This window comes from Hippocampus guttulatus, chromosome 9, assembly GCF_054856545.1.
Source record: "Hippocampus guttulatus isolate MCC_2025c chromosome 9, RoL_Hgut_1.0, whole genome shotgun sequence".
NCBI lineage: Eukaryota > Metazoa > Chordata > Actinopteri > Syngnathiformes > Syngnathidae > Hippocampus > Hippocampus guttulatus.
Window position 1 is genome coordinate 341,590 of NC_141269.1, and position 13,223 is coordinate 354,812.

A 13,223-nucleotide genomic window follows, 5' to 3' on the forward strand; every position below is an offset into this window, starting at 1 on the left:
CTTTCAGACCAAACGTCACGTTTGTGTTTATTTTTAGCCGTTTCCTCCTTCCTCGCCCCGACCGGTTTCGTCGCAGTGAGCAGCCAAGATGATGACAAATTACATCGCACGTTGGAACATCCTCTCAGGACCGCAAAGCGTCGCTACAATGCGCCAAATTTACCCTCACATGATCGTCTCTCTCCTTGGATTTTGGATGATTTTTTTTTTCTTCCCCTTGGCGAATTTCAGCAGTAGAACAGAAAACGGAAACGTTGTTGTCCTCGTGCCACAATTAACCCATTCAGTAGCGGCCAATTCTGGAACGAGTCTGAAAAGACGTCTCAAAACGTCTTTGGGAGCGAAGGAGTTCATCAAGAAAGTCCCATTGTCACCAAAACGGCGGCCGTCGGGGCACAAACACTTCGGCCCTCCTTCAAACGTGAACGTCCGGCGATGCGCGTCCCCGAGGGGCCGGCGTCTGTTCTCCGGCTGGCGTCGAAGCGTCGCGGTCGCCCTCCCCGCCGAGGAGCCGCCGGAACAGCAGGCCGTCCTTCTGGCGCAGCGCCGCCGGCGTGTCGAAGTCCACCACCTTCCCGGCATGCATCACCAGCACGCGGTCGCAGTCCATGATGGTGTTGATCCTGGCGCGCGCACACACGCACACGCACACGCCCGCATTTGAGTACTCGGACAAGGAAGCAAGTCTGTCATTTTTCACCTCCCCTCGTGGTCCCAATATTTTCTTTCTCGCCATCTCCCGTAGAGGTCTTCACTTTCCACTTACCTTCCACGCCGTTGACATTTTCTTCCTTTCGGGGACCTTTTCACATCCTGCGGGTGTGCGTGCGTCCACATTTTCTTCTGTGCCGACCTGAGTGTCCCAATATTTTTGCCGCAAAGCTTTCCCGAGTGCCCCCGTCTAAACTCTTTATCGCGCTTCCCGCGCGTGTCCCAATGCTTTTGTTAAACTCCCCCAACACACACACAGAGACAGACCTATGGGCGATGGTGAGGACCGTGCGGTGACGGAAGCGCTCGGCGACGGTCTTCTGCAGCAGTCGTTCCGTCTGGCGGTCCACGCTGGCCGTGGCCTCGTCCACGCACAGAACCTGCGCAGAATCTCGTCGTCAGCGCCGGCGGGCGAGCGCCGGCGGCTCAAAGACGGGCACCTGACCTGGGCCTCCGTGAGCAGCGCTCGGGCCAGACACAGCAGCTGCCGCTGGCCCAGAGAGAAGGTCCGGCCCCGGTGCTGAAGCTCGGCATCCAGCCCGCCTGCGGCACGCGAGCGGAAAGCGTTGGGAGAAGAAGATTCTCCCCGGGCGGAAGCCGGTCCGGCGCCTCACCCGCGGCGTCGACCGCCGGGCCGAGGTGACACTGGTTCAGGACCTCCAGAAGCTGCCGGTCCCGGTGCCGCCCGCAGGGGTCCAGATTCTCTCGGACGGTCCCGCTGAACACGAAGGGGTCCTGAGGAACGATGGCCAGCCCGGACCTGGAGGAGACGCCGTCGGCGGGCGAGCCGCACGGTGACCGCGAGACCTTTTCCTGGCGATTTGCGCCGCGCGAAAGGTCACCTGAGCTGGCGCAGGCCCACGCCGGCGACGTCCAGCCCGTCCAGGAGGATCCGGCCGCGACTCACCTCCGCCGTGCGGAAGAGCGCGGCAAACAGGGACGACTTGCCCGAGCCCGTGCGGCCCACGATGCCCACTTTCTCGCCGCCTCGCACCGCCAAGCTCACGTCGTCCAAGGCCTTGGGAAGACCTTCCCTGTAGACCAAGACCACACGGCGGAACTCCACGCTTCCGCAGCGGGGCCACGACGGCGGCGGCTGAAAAGAAGGAGCGGAGGGAGCGCTGAAGCCGCGAGCGCCGGCGGCGGCCCCGCCGCCCGCCGCCCGCCTACCTGCGGGCTCTGCCGCTGAGGTTCGGTCGGGAGGCGGCTGGAGTACTCGTGGGCTCGCTCCACGCTCACCAGCTGCGTCTCGGTCTGCGTGAAGGCGAAGATGAGGCCCGACAGCAGCGAGGTGAGCGACAGCGCGTACGACAGCGCCAAACCCACCAGGCCTGAAAGCCAAGCACGGGCGGCGACGTCACAACGCCGTTCGGCGGTCGCCAAGATCATCGGGGCGATCGGCGTCGGCGGCTCACCCGGGTCGACCGCGCGGAAGCGCCGCTGCAGGACGGCGGCGGCGGCGAGGCCGGTCACCACCGCCACGCCGATGAGCTGCAGACGGATGTCCAGCCACTGCGTGGCGGCGTTGCTGAGGAACAAGCAGCGCTGGTTCTCGTCCAAGCGCCGCACGCTCTCCTCCTCAAACCTGGCGGCGCACGAAACCACAAACATCCGATCGAGTCTTTTTCTCCTTTACAGGCATCGTATTTTCCGCACGAGAAGGCGCGCTGGATTATGAGGCGCACCTTCAACCGATGGCCGATTTTCTCTTTTTTTCCCCCATATCGACTCGAGAGGCGTTCGCGTCTGCCTCCGAAAAAATGAACGATGACTTCAATGAAACTCCGAAAATGGAAACTAATGCATCAAAACAGAAAATCAAGCGAGGAAATCACAAAATAAATTCGATACCGCCCCCCTCCAACAGAACGATCAGATGTCAGTCAAATGTCTGGACTGTCCCAGAAGTGTTTGTGTACTGTATTCACAAACGAGGAAATAGCGTGATGCGTTATTTTCAATGTTCGTCGTTTCATTGAAGGAATGGCGGATTTACGTTTTTCGGAGGGGATCACGAACGCCTCTCGAGTCGAACGGAAGAAGAGAAGGCACGGAGACGGACAAAGACAGAGCCGTATTTGTTGAAACTGTGAAAAACATTCATTAAGTGTGCGTTAAAAAAAAAAAAACAACAACAACAACACCACCACAGCTCTCCCTTTTTCGGAGCTGCAACAAAAACGTATTGAATAAAGCAGCGACACAGTCCGCTGAACCGACGGCAACACTGGAAGCACATATTACCGTGATGACCAGACACAAGGCGCACCGGATTTGAAGGCGCGCCGTCAGCTTTGAAGAAAACGCAAGACGTTTCGGTGCGCTTTAGAGTGCGTAAAATACGTTAGTTTTTTTTTTTTCCATTTAGCAATGCCAAAACGGAACAATTGAGCAAAATGGCACGAACGCGGTCGATGTAGCCGCCGTCGGTCGGTCGGGCGAGCGCGCGCTTTGCTTTCCGCTTACCTGGCGCAGCCGCGACCGGCCCGGATGGTGGCGAGGCCGGCCAGCGTCTCGGAGAAGTGCGAGTAGATGGGCGAGAGCGTGACGCCGCACAGCCGCTTGAGTTCGCGGGAGGTGTGGCGGTAGAAGGCCTGCGTGCGCAAGTAGAGCAGCGCCAGGGGCGGCAGCGCCAGCAGCAGCCAGGGCAGCGCCAACGTCACCACGGCCAGCGCGCCCAGCAGAGCGAAGGCGTCGGCCAGCAGGATGTTGAGCGCGAAGGGCAGGCCGTCGTCCACGCCGTACACGTCCGACGAGAAGCGGTTGAGGACGCGGCCCGGCGGCGTCGTGTCGAAGAAGCTCACCGTGGCCTGCGGGCACCGGTCGCGCCGTCACCCGGGTGACGGCGCCCGCACTTCTCCCGCCGCGCCGCCTGCGCGGGCTTCCGCTCCAGTGGACCCGTCGCATCCACTTCCGGGTTTTGCGATTTACTTATTTGACGACTTGGGCAGGGGTGGCCAAAGTTTTTTTTTGGTGAGGGCCAAATACAGAAAAATAAGCAAACACGAGGTGACGCTCGTTCGGCACCCGTGTACGACGCGTAGCTCCGATGCTTGGTCATTACGCTTCGTCACGGCAAAATCTTCAACAGACACGCTTTCCTTGGATTTCTTTGAAGAAATATTCATTTGAAATCTTCCGCACTCACTCGCTATCTTTCTCTGACTCGTGGTCAATGTTTTTCTTTGCTTAATTTTGTTTAGCGGAGAAGCACCTTTTCCGTCACTGGCTCCATCTAGCGTTGAAACGGACAAGTTCAACAGAGTTGAGCTCGAGCGCCGCATTCAACTATCTTTTCAGAATTTGCTGCGGGCCAATAAAAACAAACCCGCGGGCCGCAGTTGGCCCGCGAGGCGCAGTTTGGACACCCTTGGCTTAGCACCTGCCTACTCGGCCGCTTTTAGCCACCGCGGCGCTCGACCACCCGCAATTTCACATCCGATCTTTTACCTCTCCCCTTTGAAAACCGTACTTGGTCAATAGACACGTCGGCAAAAACGGCGCGATGGCAGTGGAACGAGCTAACGGCTCGCGGTCACCTTGACGACGCGATCCAGGAGTCGGTCGTGGATGGCGGCGGCGGCGCGGAGAGCGCCGTAGGCGAAGAGGAAGGCTCGCAGGGCGGCAAAGATGCTGTTGGCCCCCGCTATGGCGCCGTAGACCGCCAGGTAGAAGCGCACCTCGCCGCTCGGCTCCGGCGACAAAGTGGACCTGGGGGGCGGGGGGGGACACACATCCCGACTCAGCTTTTTCTTTCGCGGGGTCGTGAGTCGCACACTTACTGTTGAGAGGCTGAAATTCAAAGGATTTGGACAACTGCAAATTCAACAAGGTCTCGATGCGACTCATCGGTTCTCCAATATAATTGGCCATTCATGTGATGTTGCATTAGTTGTCCCCAAGGTGCGCTCCATTTGCTTACCTGGACACCCCAAGTATTCTCCCGGGCAGCTATTGAAGCCACCAAGAAGCATTTTGTGTGGCCGCAGTTTCAAAACATTCACGACGCACCCGCCACCCGCCTTATGAGACCTGCGGAAGAATTCAAGAGCCCCCCCCGCCCTCCCCAAAAAGCCCTCAACTGCGCTCACATGACACTCCCCGTTGAGAACAGCAGCAGGCAAGGCGAGGGCGGGGGGCCGCAGCGGGAACGGTTGCTCCCGGCGGTGGAGTTGCTCTTCAGCTCCGAGATCCAGTGAGACAGCCACCAGTCCGACGCCGTCTTGGAGGCTGCGGCACAAGCGCGAGCACCGCACGCACTTTTTTTAAATCGTAGACAGGAGACCTATTGTTTTTTTTTAATGTTCGCATTCCTTCCAAAAAAAAAAAAGGGAGCGTCCGAACATCGATTGGGCCGAGAGCGGAGCGGCCCGGCGGACCGCCCACCTTGCATGGCGAGTAGCGACATCAGAATGGAGGCGGCCAAGGCCCCGCCCACCGCCGTCCAGTAGGCCCGGTACACTTTCCACGACAGGCCTCCCGCCTGCTTCTCCTCCAAGCCCAAACGGTCGCCGTCGTCAACGTCCGGACGGAGCTCGCGCGAGACCGTCCGCTCCGCCTCCTCCTCCTCCTCTCCCTCGCCTTCTACCGCTCGTACAAAACGCGCCGGCGTCGCAATGAAACAAACAATCGAACAAAGCATCAGAGACGGATGATCGCTTTCCGTACCTTTTTCGTTGCGCCGGTGCTCCGCACGGCATCCGCTCGGTTCAGCTTCGAGCAAAGGAAGGATTTCCGCCGGCGAGCCTGAAGACGACCGCGAGATCACATTTGGTCCGGCGAAGCGGCCGGCGCCCGCACTTTAGCGCTTCATATTTTGGGGAATCGTATTTTGACAGGATACAGAAATAGACCCGCTTAACAACTCATTCGGTAGCAGCCAATTCTGGACCAAGTCTGAAACGTCTTTGGGAGCGAACGCGTTCAGAGTCGTACCAAAGCAGGCGGGCCGGCGCCGAGCTCTACTCAAAGACATTAGCGGCAAGAAAGAGGCGGAGAAGGGCCCCCGACCATAAGCCCGACAGTCACCTCCTGTGGCCGCGCATGCTGGAATTCCACCTTCGCGGTCCGTGCCACTTTGTCTGGTATTTAATCGATTTCAAGCTCGCTTCCATTCGCGTTTTGCGATATATGTTAGCGTGGAGCGAGTGGACTTGGTTGACCGTTGCGCCGTCGATATCGTTTGTCTTTTGTTTGACGCGGACGCTTCGCGGTCAATTTACCGGCGTTGACGACGGTGCCGTCGTCCATGAGGACCACCAGGTCGGCGGCCTCCACCAGCTCCAGGCGGTGCGTGCAAAGGATCCTGGTCTTTCCCGCCAGCAGCTCCAGGACGCACCTGCGCACGAGGTGCCGGGCCACCTGGGCGTCCACCGCCGCCAGCGGGTCGTCCAGGAGGTAGACGTCTTTGTCCTGCGCAAGCCAAACGTCAGGAGGGAGCCGGCGGCCCGCCGGGCGCGCCTCTCACCATGTAAACGGCCCTGGCGAGGGCCAGCCGGGCTTTCTGGCCTCCGCTCAGCGTGAAGCCGTTCTCGCCCACTTCCGTGGCGTCGCCGTCTGGCAAAATCTAGCAGAACAATTTGGAATGACTTCCCGAGTCGCACCTTCTCTGAAAAATGCGCGTTTCCGAAAGGCAGCGACACAACCACATGAAAAGCACGACGTTGTGAAAATTGTTTTCGGGATGCGAGTTGAACAGTTTCAAGTTGGGAGTGGAGACGCGCGCCAAAAAAAAAAGGGGGGTTGTTTTTTTAAAATGTCTGCATTCTTTTTGGAACCTTGTCATGGAAAATGTGGAATACTGAAAAATGTTTTGTTTTGGGCTTTTTTTGGGGGGGGCGGGGGGGCGGGACCACACTTCCCAATATGTCACGAATGAAGTGAACGGTTTCAATTTCAAATGCTTTAAATGAGGTCGACTAAAGACCCAAAAACATCCGCATTGGCGCGTTCACGGGTCGGAATGGCTCCGCAATGTGGACGCATTCTGACAAATGTCTCAATTCGAGGCAACTCTTGAAAAGAAGTTTTGGGAAGGTGGAAAAAAAACTTTTCACCGCAAAAGATCAAAACCTTTTGAAGTTGGAATAGCTTGAAGAATAATGCAATAAGTGGAGAAATGTGGAGGGAAGAGTTCCATTTGGAAAACAAAACGTCTCCAAATTTTTGTCGGGCGTGTTGGATTCTGCAAAAATGTCGCAATTTGGGGAATGGGGGGGGTTGTCCCATGTTGAACATGAACGTAGAGTATACGGTCTTTTTTTTCATGGAAAATGGGGGAACGGTGGTCATTCAGGGAAGGTGAAGAGAGGAAGAAAAAAAAATCAATCGACGAATACTTCTTCAAAATTGGCCCCAAGAAGGAGTTTGCAAATGAGGCGAGCGACGTACGGCGAGGTCGTCGGCCAGAGCGCAGGCCTCCACCACGGCCCGGTAGAAAGCCGCGTCGTAGCTTTTGCCGAACAGGATGTTGTCGCGCACGGAGGCGCGCTGGATCCACGGCTCCTGCGCCGCCAGGGCCAGGCCGCGCTCGCCGTCCGCCACGTACGCCAGGCCGCCGCGCCTGCCCGGGAAGCGCAGCGCACGCGTCAGGTCCTTTCAAAGCGTCGCCGCGCTACTGCTTTAAATCGTCCCATTTCGAAACCATCACATTCGAAGTAAAGCAATAATTCCATCGGACTCATATTGGAGGGCAAGTTGTTTTTCTTTCCCCCAGAAAAACCTGGGGCGGTGTCCTCGGAATGGGGAAATAAGGTCTCGCCGCAATTAAAAATCATAATAATGGGAACCCCTTTTGAAAAATAAGCGGACCGATGATGAAAGAAATAAAAATATCGCTATCTTATTTTTCGCAGCCCCGACACCGACCGCTCAGGTGAAGGCTGAGGAGACGGCCGAAACCGTCAGCTCGGTCAGATTTTTATTTCCTTCGGGGACAGCGGCTCTCGCCATCCGGCGTACTTCTTCCGCCCATAACGGGTCCGTTGTCGAGCGCCTCGCCAACGGAGGGTGCTAACGTACCGCGGAACGGCCGTGAAATCCCGCCGCGCATTGAACTCATTCGGCCCCAGCCGATTGTAGACCGAGTCTGAAAAGACGTTTAAAGCCGTCTTTGGGAGCGAAGGATGCAAACGTTTTCCCGGATTTTGCGTCGGCGTCCGAGGCGTTTTACCTGTGGAGTTCCCCGGCGATGGCGGCCAGCAGGGAGCTCTTGCCACAACCCACCTTCCCGACCACCACGGTCAGGCTGCCCTGAAACACACACGCGCGGGCGCCGCGGCGGTCACGCCGCGGGCGACGGAGCCGAGCGGCCGCTCGGACGATTTGCGGCCGGGCACCTTCTTGATGTTGAGATTGAGGTTGTGCAGGAGCGGCGCGTCTCCGGAGGGGGCGCCGTCTTGCGCTTCGGCGGGCCCCCGGGGCCCTTGCCGGCTGAACGCGGCCCGGTCCAACAGCACCGCCGTCCGGTTGTCTTCGGGCCACGCTGCGGAAGGGAACATTCGATGACGTCATCGCGCCGCGCCGGCACCCGAAAGCGGCGACGTCGGGCGAGAGGCGGGGCCTACCCGGGGCGTAGTAGGCCTGCGGATTGCGGTCGTCGACTCCGAGGAAGCCCTGGATGCGCTCCAGCGACACCTTGGCCTCCAGGATGCCGTTCAGCACCCACGGGAAGGCGTTGAGAGGGACGATCAGCATGCCCACCAGAGCCAACGTGGTGAAGACCTGCGGGGGGAGCGGCTCCCGTCAACGGCAACAAACGCATCGAGCCGAGACACGCGGACAAAGGCAAAGCCCGGCCCCGTGCGGTATTCTCGCGCCGGCGGTGTTGCCGCGCTTGCCTTGGCGGCGGTCAGCCGGTGTCCCAGGAGCACGTAGGTGAGGAAGGTGAGGATGGAGATGAGCACGGGCAGCGCCGCCCACGTGTACACGCACATGGCGTCCAGGTACTTGACGGCCTTGAGGTGCGACAGCTCGCCGCCGCGACATCGCCGCACCTTGCGGGCAAAGTGGGCCTCCCAGCCGCAGAGCTTGATGACGCGGATGCCCAGCAGGAGCTCCGTCATCAGCTGGAAGCGCGACAAACGCCTGTCGATGACCAAAGCCGAGGCGGGCGCTTTTCCGGGCGGGCCGCGTCGAAGCGGCCGGGAGCTCACCTTGACGCGGGCGTCCTTGTAGCGCATCATGCGCCGGTTGTTGCGGACGATGCGCGACGCCAGGAACTTGTTGAAGGGGACCAGCAGCAGGGCCACGCCCAGCCCGCCCAGGAAGGCCACGCCCACCTGCAGGTAAAGCAGGTAGAGGGCGACGGCCAGCTGGAAGGGGAGGCTCCACAGCTCGTGGAAGCTGTTGAAGAAGTTGACCACGCGGTCCGTGTCGGCGCTCATCAGGTTGACCACCTCCCCCAAGGCCAGGCGGGCCAGACCGGCCCCGCCCACCCGCAGCGCCTTGCCGTAAATGGCCGACACCAGGGCGGCGCGGGCCGACAGCGCCACCTAAAGCGGGGACGACAACAAAGCCGAGGTTGCTACGTGAGAACACCGGCAAGGAGCGCGGAGCCAGCTGACGCACTCGCTCCAACGCGCCCCTTCACTCATTCGGCAGCAGCCGATTCGCCACCACGTCCGAAAAAGACGTTTCAAAACGTCTTTGGGAGTTAAAGGCGCACTTTAACACACTCCCGTGGGTGTTTGATTTCACTTTAGGGACCACATTTGGGTATTTTTCATTTTCTAGGATTTCATAATATATTATGCTCATCGCGTTTAAACAAAAGTGAACCGATTTGCTTGGGAAAAAAAAAAAATCACGCAGATCAACGAAAGGCCGATTTGTTAGAAACGTTTCGGTTAACCGAGATGGGTTTCTTTTTTAAGCCTACGCACTGCCAATCGCAGAGTACAATATTTGGTCAATTTGAAATCAAACGAGGTCTCTCCAAGATGAATCGATTGCAATGTGATAATCGATGGGTTGTCGATCAACCGATTGAAGTCGCACCTCTATTTACAAGGCGTGGTCCTTTTTGAACGACGGAACTGGAGCGAACCGGCGGCAAAAATGTCATTCTCTTTGTTTTCGGTTGCACTCGTGCGGAAAGAAAAATTGGCCAAAATCGTGACGGCCGATTAATGGATCGGGCCCGATTCTTGTCTTGGAGAGCGAGCCGTTTTCCAAAAATCCCACCTTGGACACTTGGAAGGCGAAGACATTTTGGAGGACGGCGCAGAGGAGGGCGCTAGCGAAGAGGGCGGCGCAGCACCAGGCGCCGCCGCTGAGCGCGGCGTCCCGCTCCTCCGTGAAGCTCACCAGGAGGCTGAGCAGCAGCGGCCCGCAGAAGCGCAGCACGTCGACCGCCAGCTTCAACGCGCCCAGGGCATAGTAGCGCCCCCCGAAGGCCACGTGCAGGACCCGCAACAGGCTCACGTCGCCGTCCAGCCCGGGCGGCTCCTCGGCAAAGTCGGGGCCGAGGGGCCGGGGGCGGGGCTCGGGCGACGCCCCCCAGCGGCAGGTGGCCCAGCTGCGGCGGAAGCGGCGGCGGATGACGGCCGCCCGCAGGTCGCGGGGCAGGCGGTAGAGGCGGGCCGGCCGGTCCAGCTCGCCGCGCCGGCCCCGCCGCAGGAGGGGCGTCAGCCACAGGTAGAAAAGGCGGGAGAAGCACCCGCTGCCGTCCTCCGCCACCATTTCGCCCGTGTCCTCCTCGGGAAGCAGCGGCGCAGCGTCCTCGTCCCGGAGGGGCGCCGCGGGCGCCAGAGCCGTCCCCGCGAGATACAGCGGCACGGGGAGCATCCGGACGGCGGCCAGAACGAAGCGGGCCGACCGGAGGGCTCCGCTTGACGTCGCGGGGACGCTTCCTGCGCATTGAAAATGCCAATTTGAGGACAAGGATGTCTTCGTAAAAAACAAAAAACAACAAAAGATCATTCTCGCAAACATTTTTTTCGAAAAACTAAATAGATGCACATCATGCACATTGCTTTCGTCACAGAAATTATTTGACCGACGGGGCCCCCCCCCCCCCATCAATTTACTCAAATGTCACAAATGATTCATTTCTGGAAGATCAATTCAACAAAATCTCACAATTCATCAAATTGGGTGCTTTTACATTCTTGAATCAACCATCATGTTTGAAAAACAATTTTGACCTGGAAATTATGAGCAGTTTCTGTTCCGATCCTTGGCTGGCTAAATATATAAATAAATGTCGAATTACGTATTTACTCAAAAGTCCAAAAATATTAGTTTTGAGATGTTTTTCAATCAAATAATTAATAAGAATAATGTTTCATCTTTCAACCATTCGATTCATATTGTTTCATTTGAAAAAAAGAGGCACTTTTTATACTTGCGCACCTATTATTGGAATCTTATTTCCGCAAATTTTGAGACCTGCGCTTTCCGTAATTGCGTATTTACTCAAAAGCCACATAAAATTAGATTCCTTCTCATTGTGTGATGATTTCATTGCAGTCATTGGCCAGGAATTTGGGTAAAAAGATGCGGATCATACACAACTTTTCTCTCCTCTGGAAATGACTGACATTGTATTTCAACTTTCCAGTTTTACTCAGGTCACAAACTGTATTGTTCATAAATACATGTGCATCAGATGCATCCATTTCCTTTTTTTTCAACTTGATTTATCTTTAATAAGGTCACTCAGATTTTGTCAGAAGATTGCATGTTTTTTTTTTCCAATTTGGAATTAAAAAAATGAACTCATGCGCAAAATTCCATACTTTGGAGGTAGATGACCAAGGTGAAGACGAGGTTTGGGATGCTGAGGAGCACGGACAGGCTGAGCGGCAGAGGCCCCCGCGTCCACCGCGGGAGGGCGGCCACCGCCCCCACCTGGACCAGCCAGGCCAGGGCGCCGAAGCCGCCGGCAAGGACATCCGGGTACGCGTCGGGACGCCCGGTCGCGAGCGCCAGTGCCGCGTCGGCGGCGAACAGCGCCGAAGCCAGTGCCGACGACAGAAGGCGGAGCGTCCGGCCGCAGGGGGGCGCCACCCGTGCGGGCCGGCACCTGTCGCGTGAACATTTCGAACCAACGTACGCGTAGATCATTGCGGTGCTTGACAGAGAAACGAGATGAGGCCCGCGTTCGCTTACCTGGCCGCGCCCATGTAGAAGGCAGCCACGGCGGCCATGACGATGTGGGGCAGGACGCCGAGGACCAGCTGGTTGAAACAGACGCCCACGTGTCCATCCTGCCACAATGGGAACGGTCGCCGCCGGTCGGTGTGGCAAAACTCAGCCAGCAGCGCCGTGGGCTCGTAGCCCCCCATGCAGCCCTCTAACTGGCCCACAACTTTAATCTACGAAGGCAACGGAAAAGAAAAAAGTTGCGAAGCTGTCGAGAGGCATAAATACCAAATATTTGCTCAATGTTCAACTAAACGCAAGCTCTCTACAAGATTAATCGTTTGCCAAAATCATGATTCATCGGTTCATCAACGATTAGATGCCAACCGATCGATTAATCGTTGCACCTCTATGTACTTTGCCCTTTATTATTGAACTAGATATCAATCCTGGTTGTTCTTGTGTAGTTTTGGTTCTATCGATTTTGTTGCACATCGTCTGCTGTTTTCAAAGAGCTTTTGTCACTTGAATCAATTTTTTGGAGTCCACAAAGTCAGGGACAAGACAGGCAGCAGCCAAGTCCACAAAGTGACAGAAATAAAAAGAGAGACAAGGTACAGTTCCCAAAGCACACATTCTGGATCAAGACATCAACACATTGCTCGAACAGCCAAGCTAAAACGACGAAAGCCGTTTCCCTGTCTTGCAATTTGGATTCTGAACACGAATAATCGGTAGCTCATGACATATTGCTATTTTCGCGCACTTGTGTTTCTATTTATTTTCCGACGCATCTAATCTGGCTGTTAATGCCATTACTTGAAATATTTGTTGATAATTGACGACCATAAATTAGATTTGCGTTCATCCGCATCGAAGAAGAAACTGCAGTGTGTATCGACGTTTTGAAGCGAGGCAACAACGTGTTCGTGTTATGTTAGCAAACACGCATTTGCCTTTACCTTAAAGAATAAACAGATTCAGAAATTGGACGAATGCCGGAAAAGTGCCAAACCGGTTGGACTCAGAACGTAAACACGCGGAGCTCCAAGCTAACAATGTTTGCTACCATGAGGAGTTAAGTCAATTCAAAAGGAAGTTTCGATTACCTTACTCACCTTGGAGCTTTAACAACCACCTCATACAAATACAATATCAAATCAAAGTACAATAAGAGAATTACCCGTCGCTTAGCGACATTTGAGAGAGAGAGAGAGAGAGAGAGAGAGAGAGAGAGAGAGAGAGAGAGAGAGATTTTCAAATCAATTTCAAATGTGCAAAACGTACACAAAAGGTTTCGCAGCTACAAAGAGTTGAACAAAATTGGTCGTGGAATAAAAAAGTACACTGAATTAAATAAAAATTAATCATCGTTCCTTTGGCGGAAATCTGTCGCTCATTGATGACGTTTAATCATCCAGTCAAGC

At 56.2% G+C, this 13,223-nt stretch overlaps 1 protein-coding gene across 6 annotated transcripts; it reads right to left on the minus strand.

Annotated features, from left to right (window-relative positions):
- Position 1: 1 nt before the first annotated feature.
- On the minus strand, positions 2 to 13,174 carry abcc10 (ATP-binding cassette, sub-family C (CFTR/MRP), member 10). Of its 6 annotated transcripts, XM_086119691.1 has the most exons (24): positions 13,084 to 13,173; positions 11,824 to 12,029; positions 11,451 to 11,737; positions 9,895 to 10,562; positions 8,865 to 9,203; positions 8,550 to 8,777; positions 8,277 to 8,433; positions 8,049 to 8,194; positions 7,883 to 7,962; positions 7,102 to 7,273; positions 6,179 to 6,277; positions 5,934 to 6,123; positions 5,380 to 5,457; positions 5,098 to 5,295; positions 4,803 to 4,941; positions 4,251 to 4,422; positions 3,178 to 3,521; positions 2,127 to 2,296; positions 1,882 to 2,042; positions 1,554 to 1,807; positions 1,326 to 1,471; positions 1,157 to 1,254; positions 979 to 1,091; positions 2 to 623 (listed from the first exon to the last, which is right to left on the minus strand). In XM_086119691.1, the coding sequence occupies exons 1-24, from the start codon at positions 13,165 to 13,167 to the stop codon at positions 416 to 418; spliced, it is 4,737 nt and encodes a 1,578-aa protein (XP_085975817.1). In that variant the 5' UTR covers positions 13,168 to 13,173; the 3' UTR covers positions 2 to 415. The 6 variants fall into 6 exon arrangements, with proteins under 6 accessions (XP_085975817.1, XP_085975816.1, XP_085975815.1 ...); XM_086119690.1 differs by having other exon boundaries at positions 1,951 to 2,042; positions 5,098 to 5,457; positions 13,084 to 13,174; XM_086119689.1 differs by having other exon boundaries at positions 5,098 to 5,457.
- Positions 13,175 to 13,223: the final 49 nt, after the last annotated feature.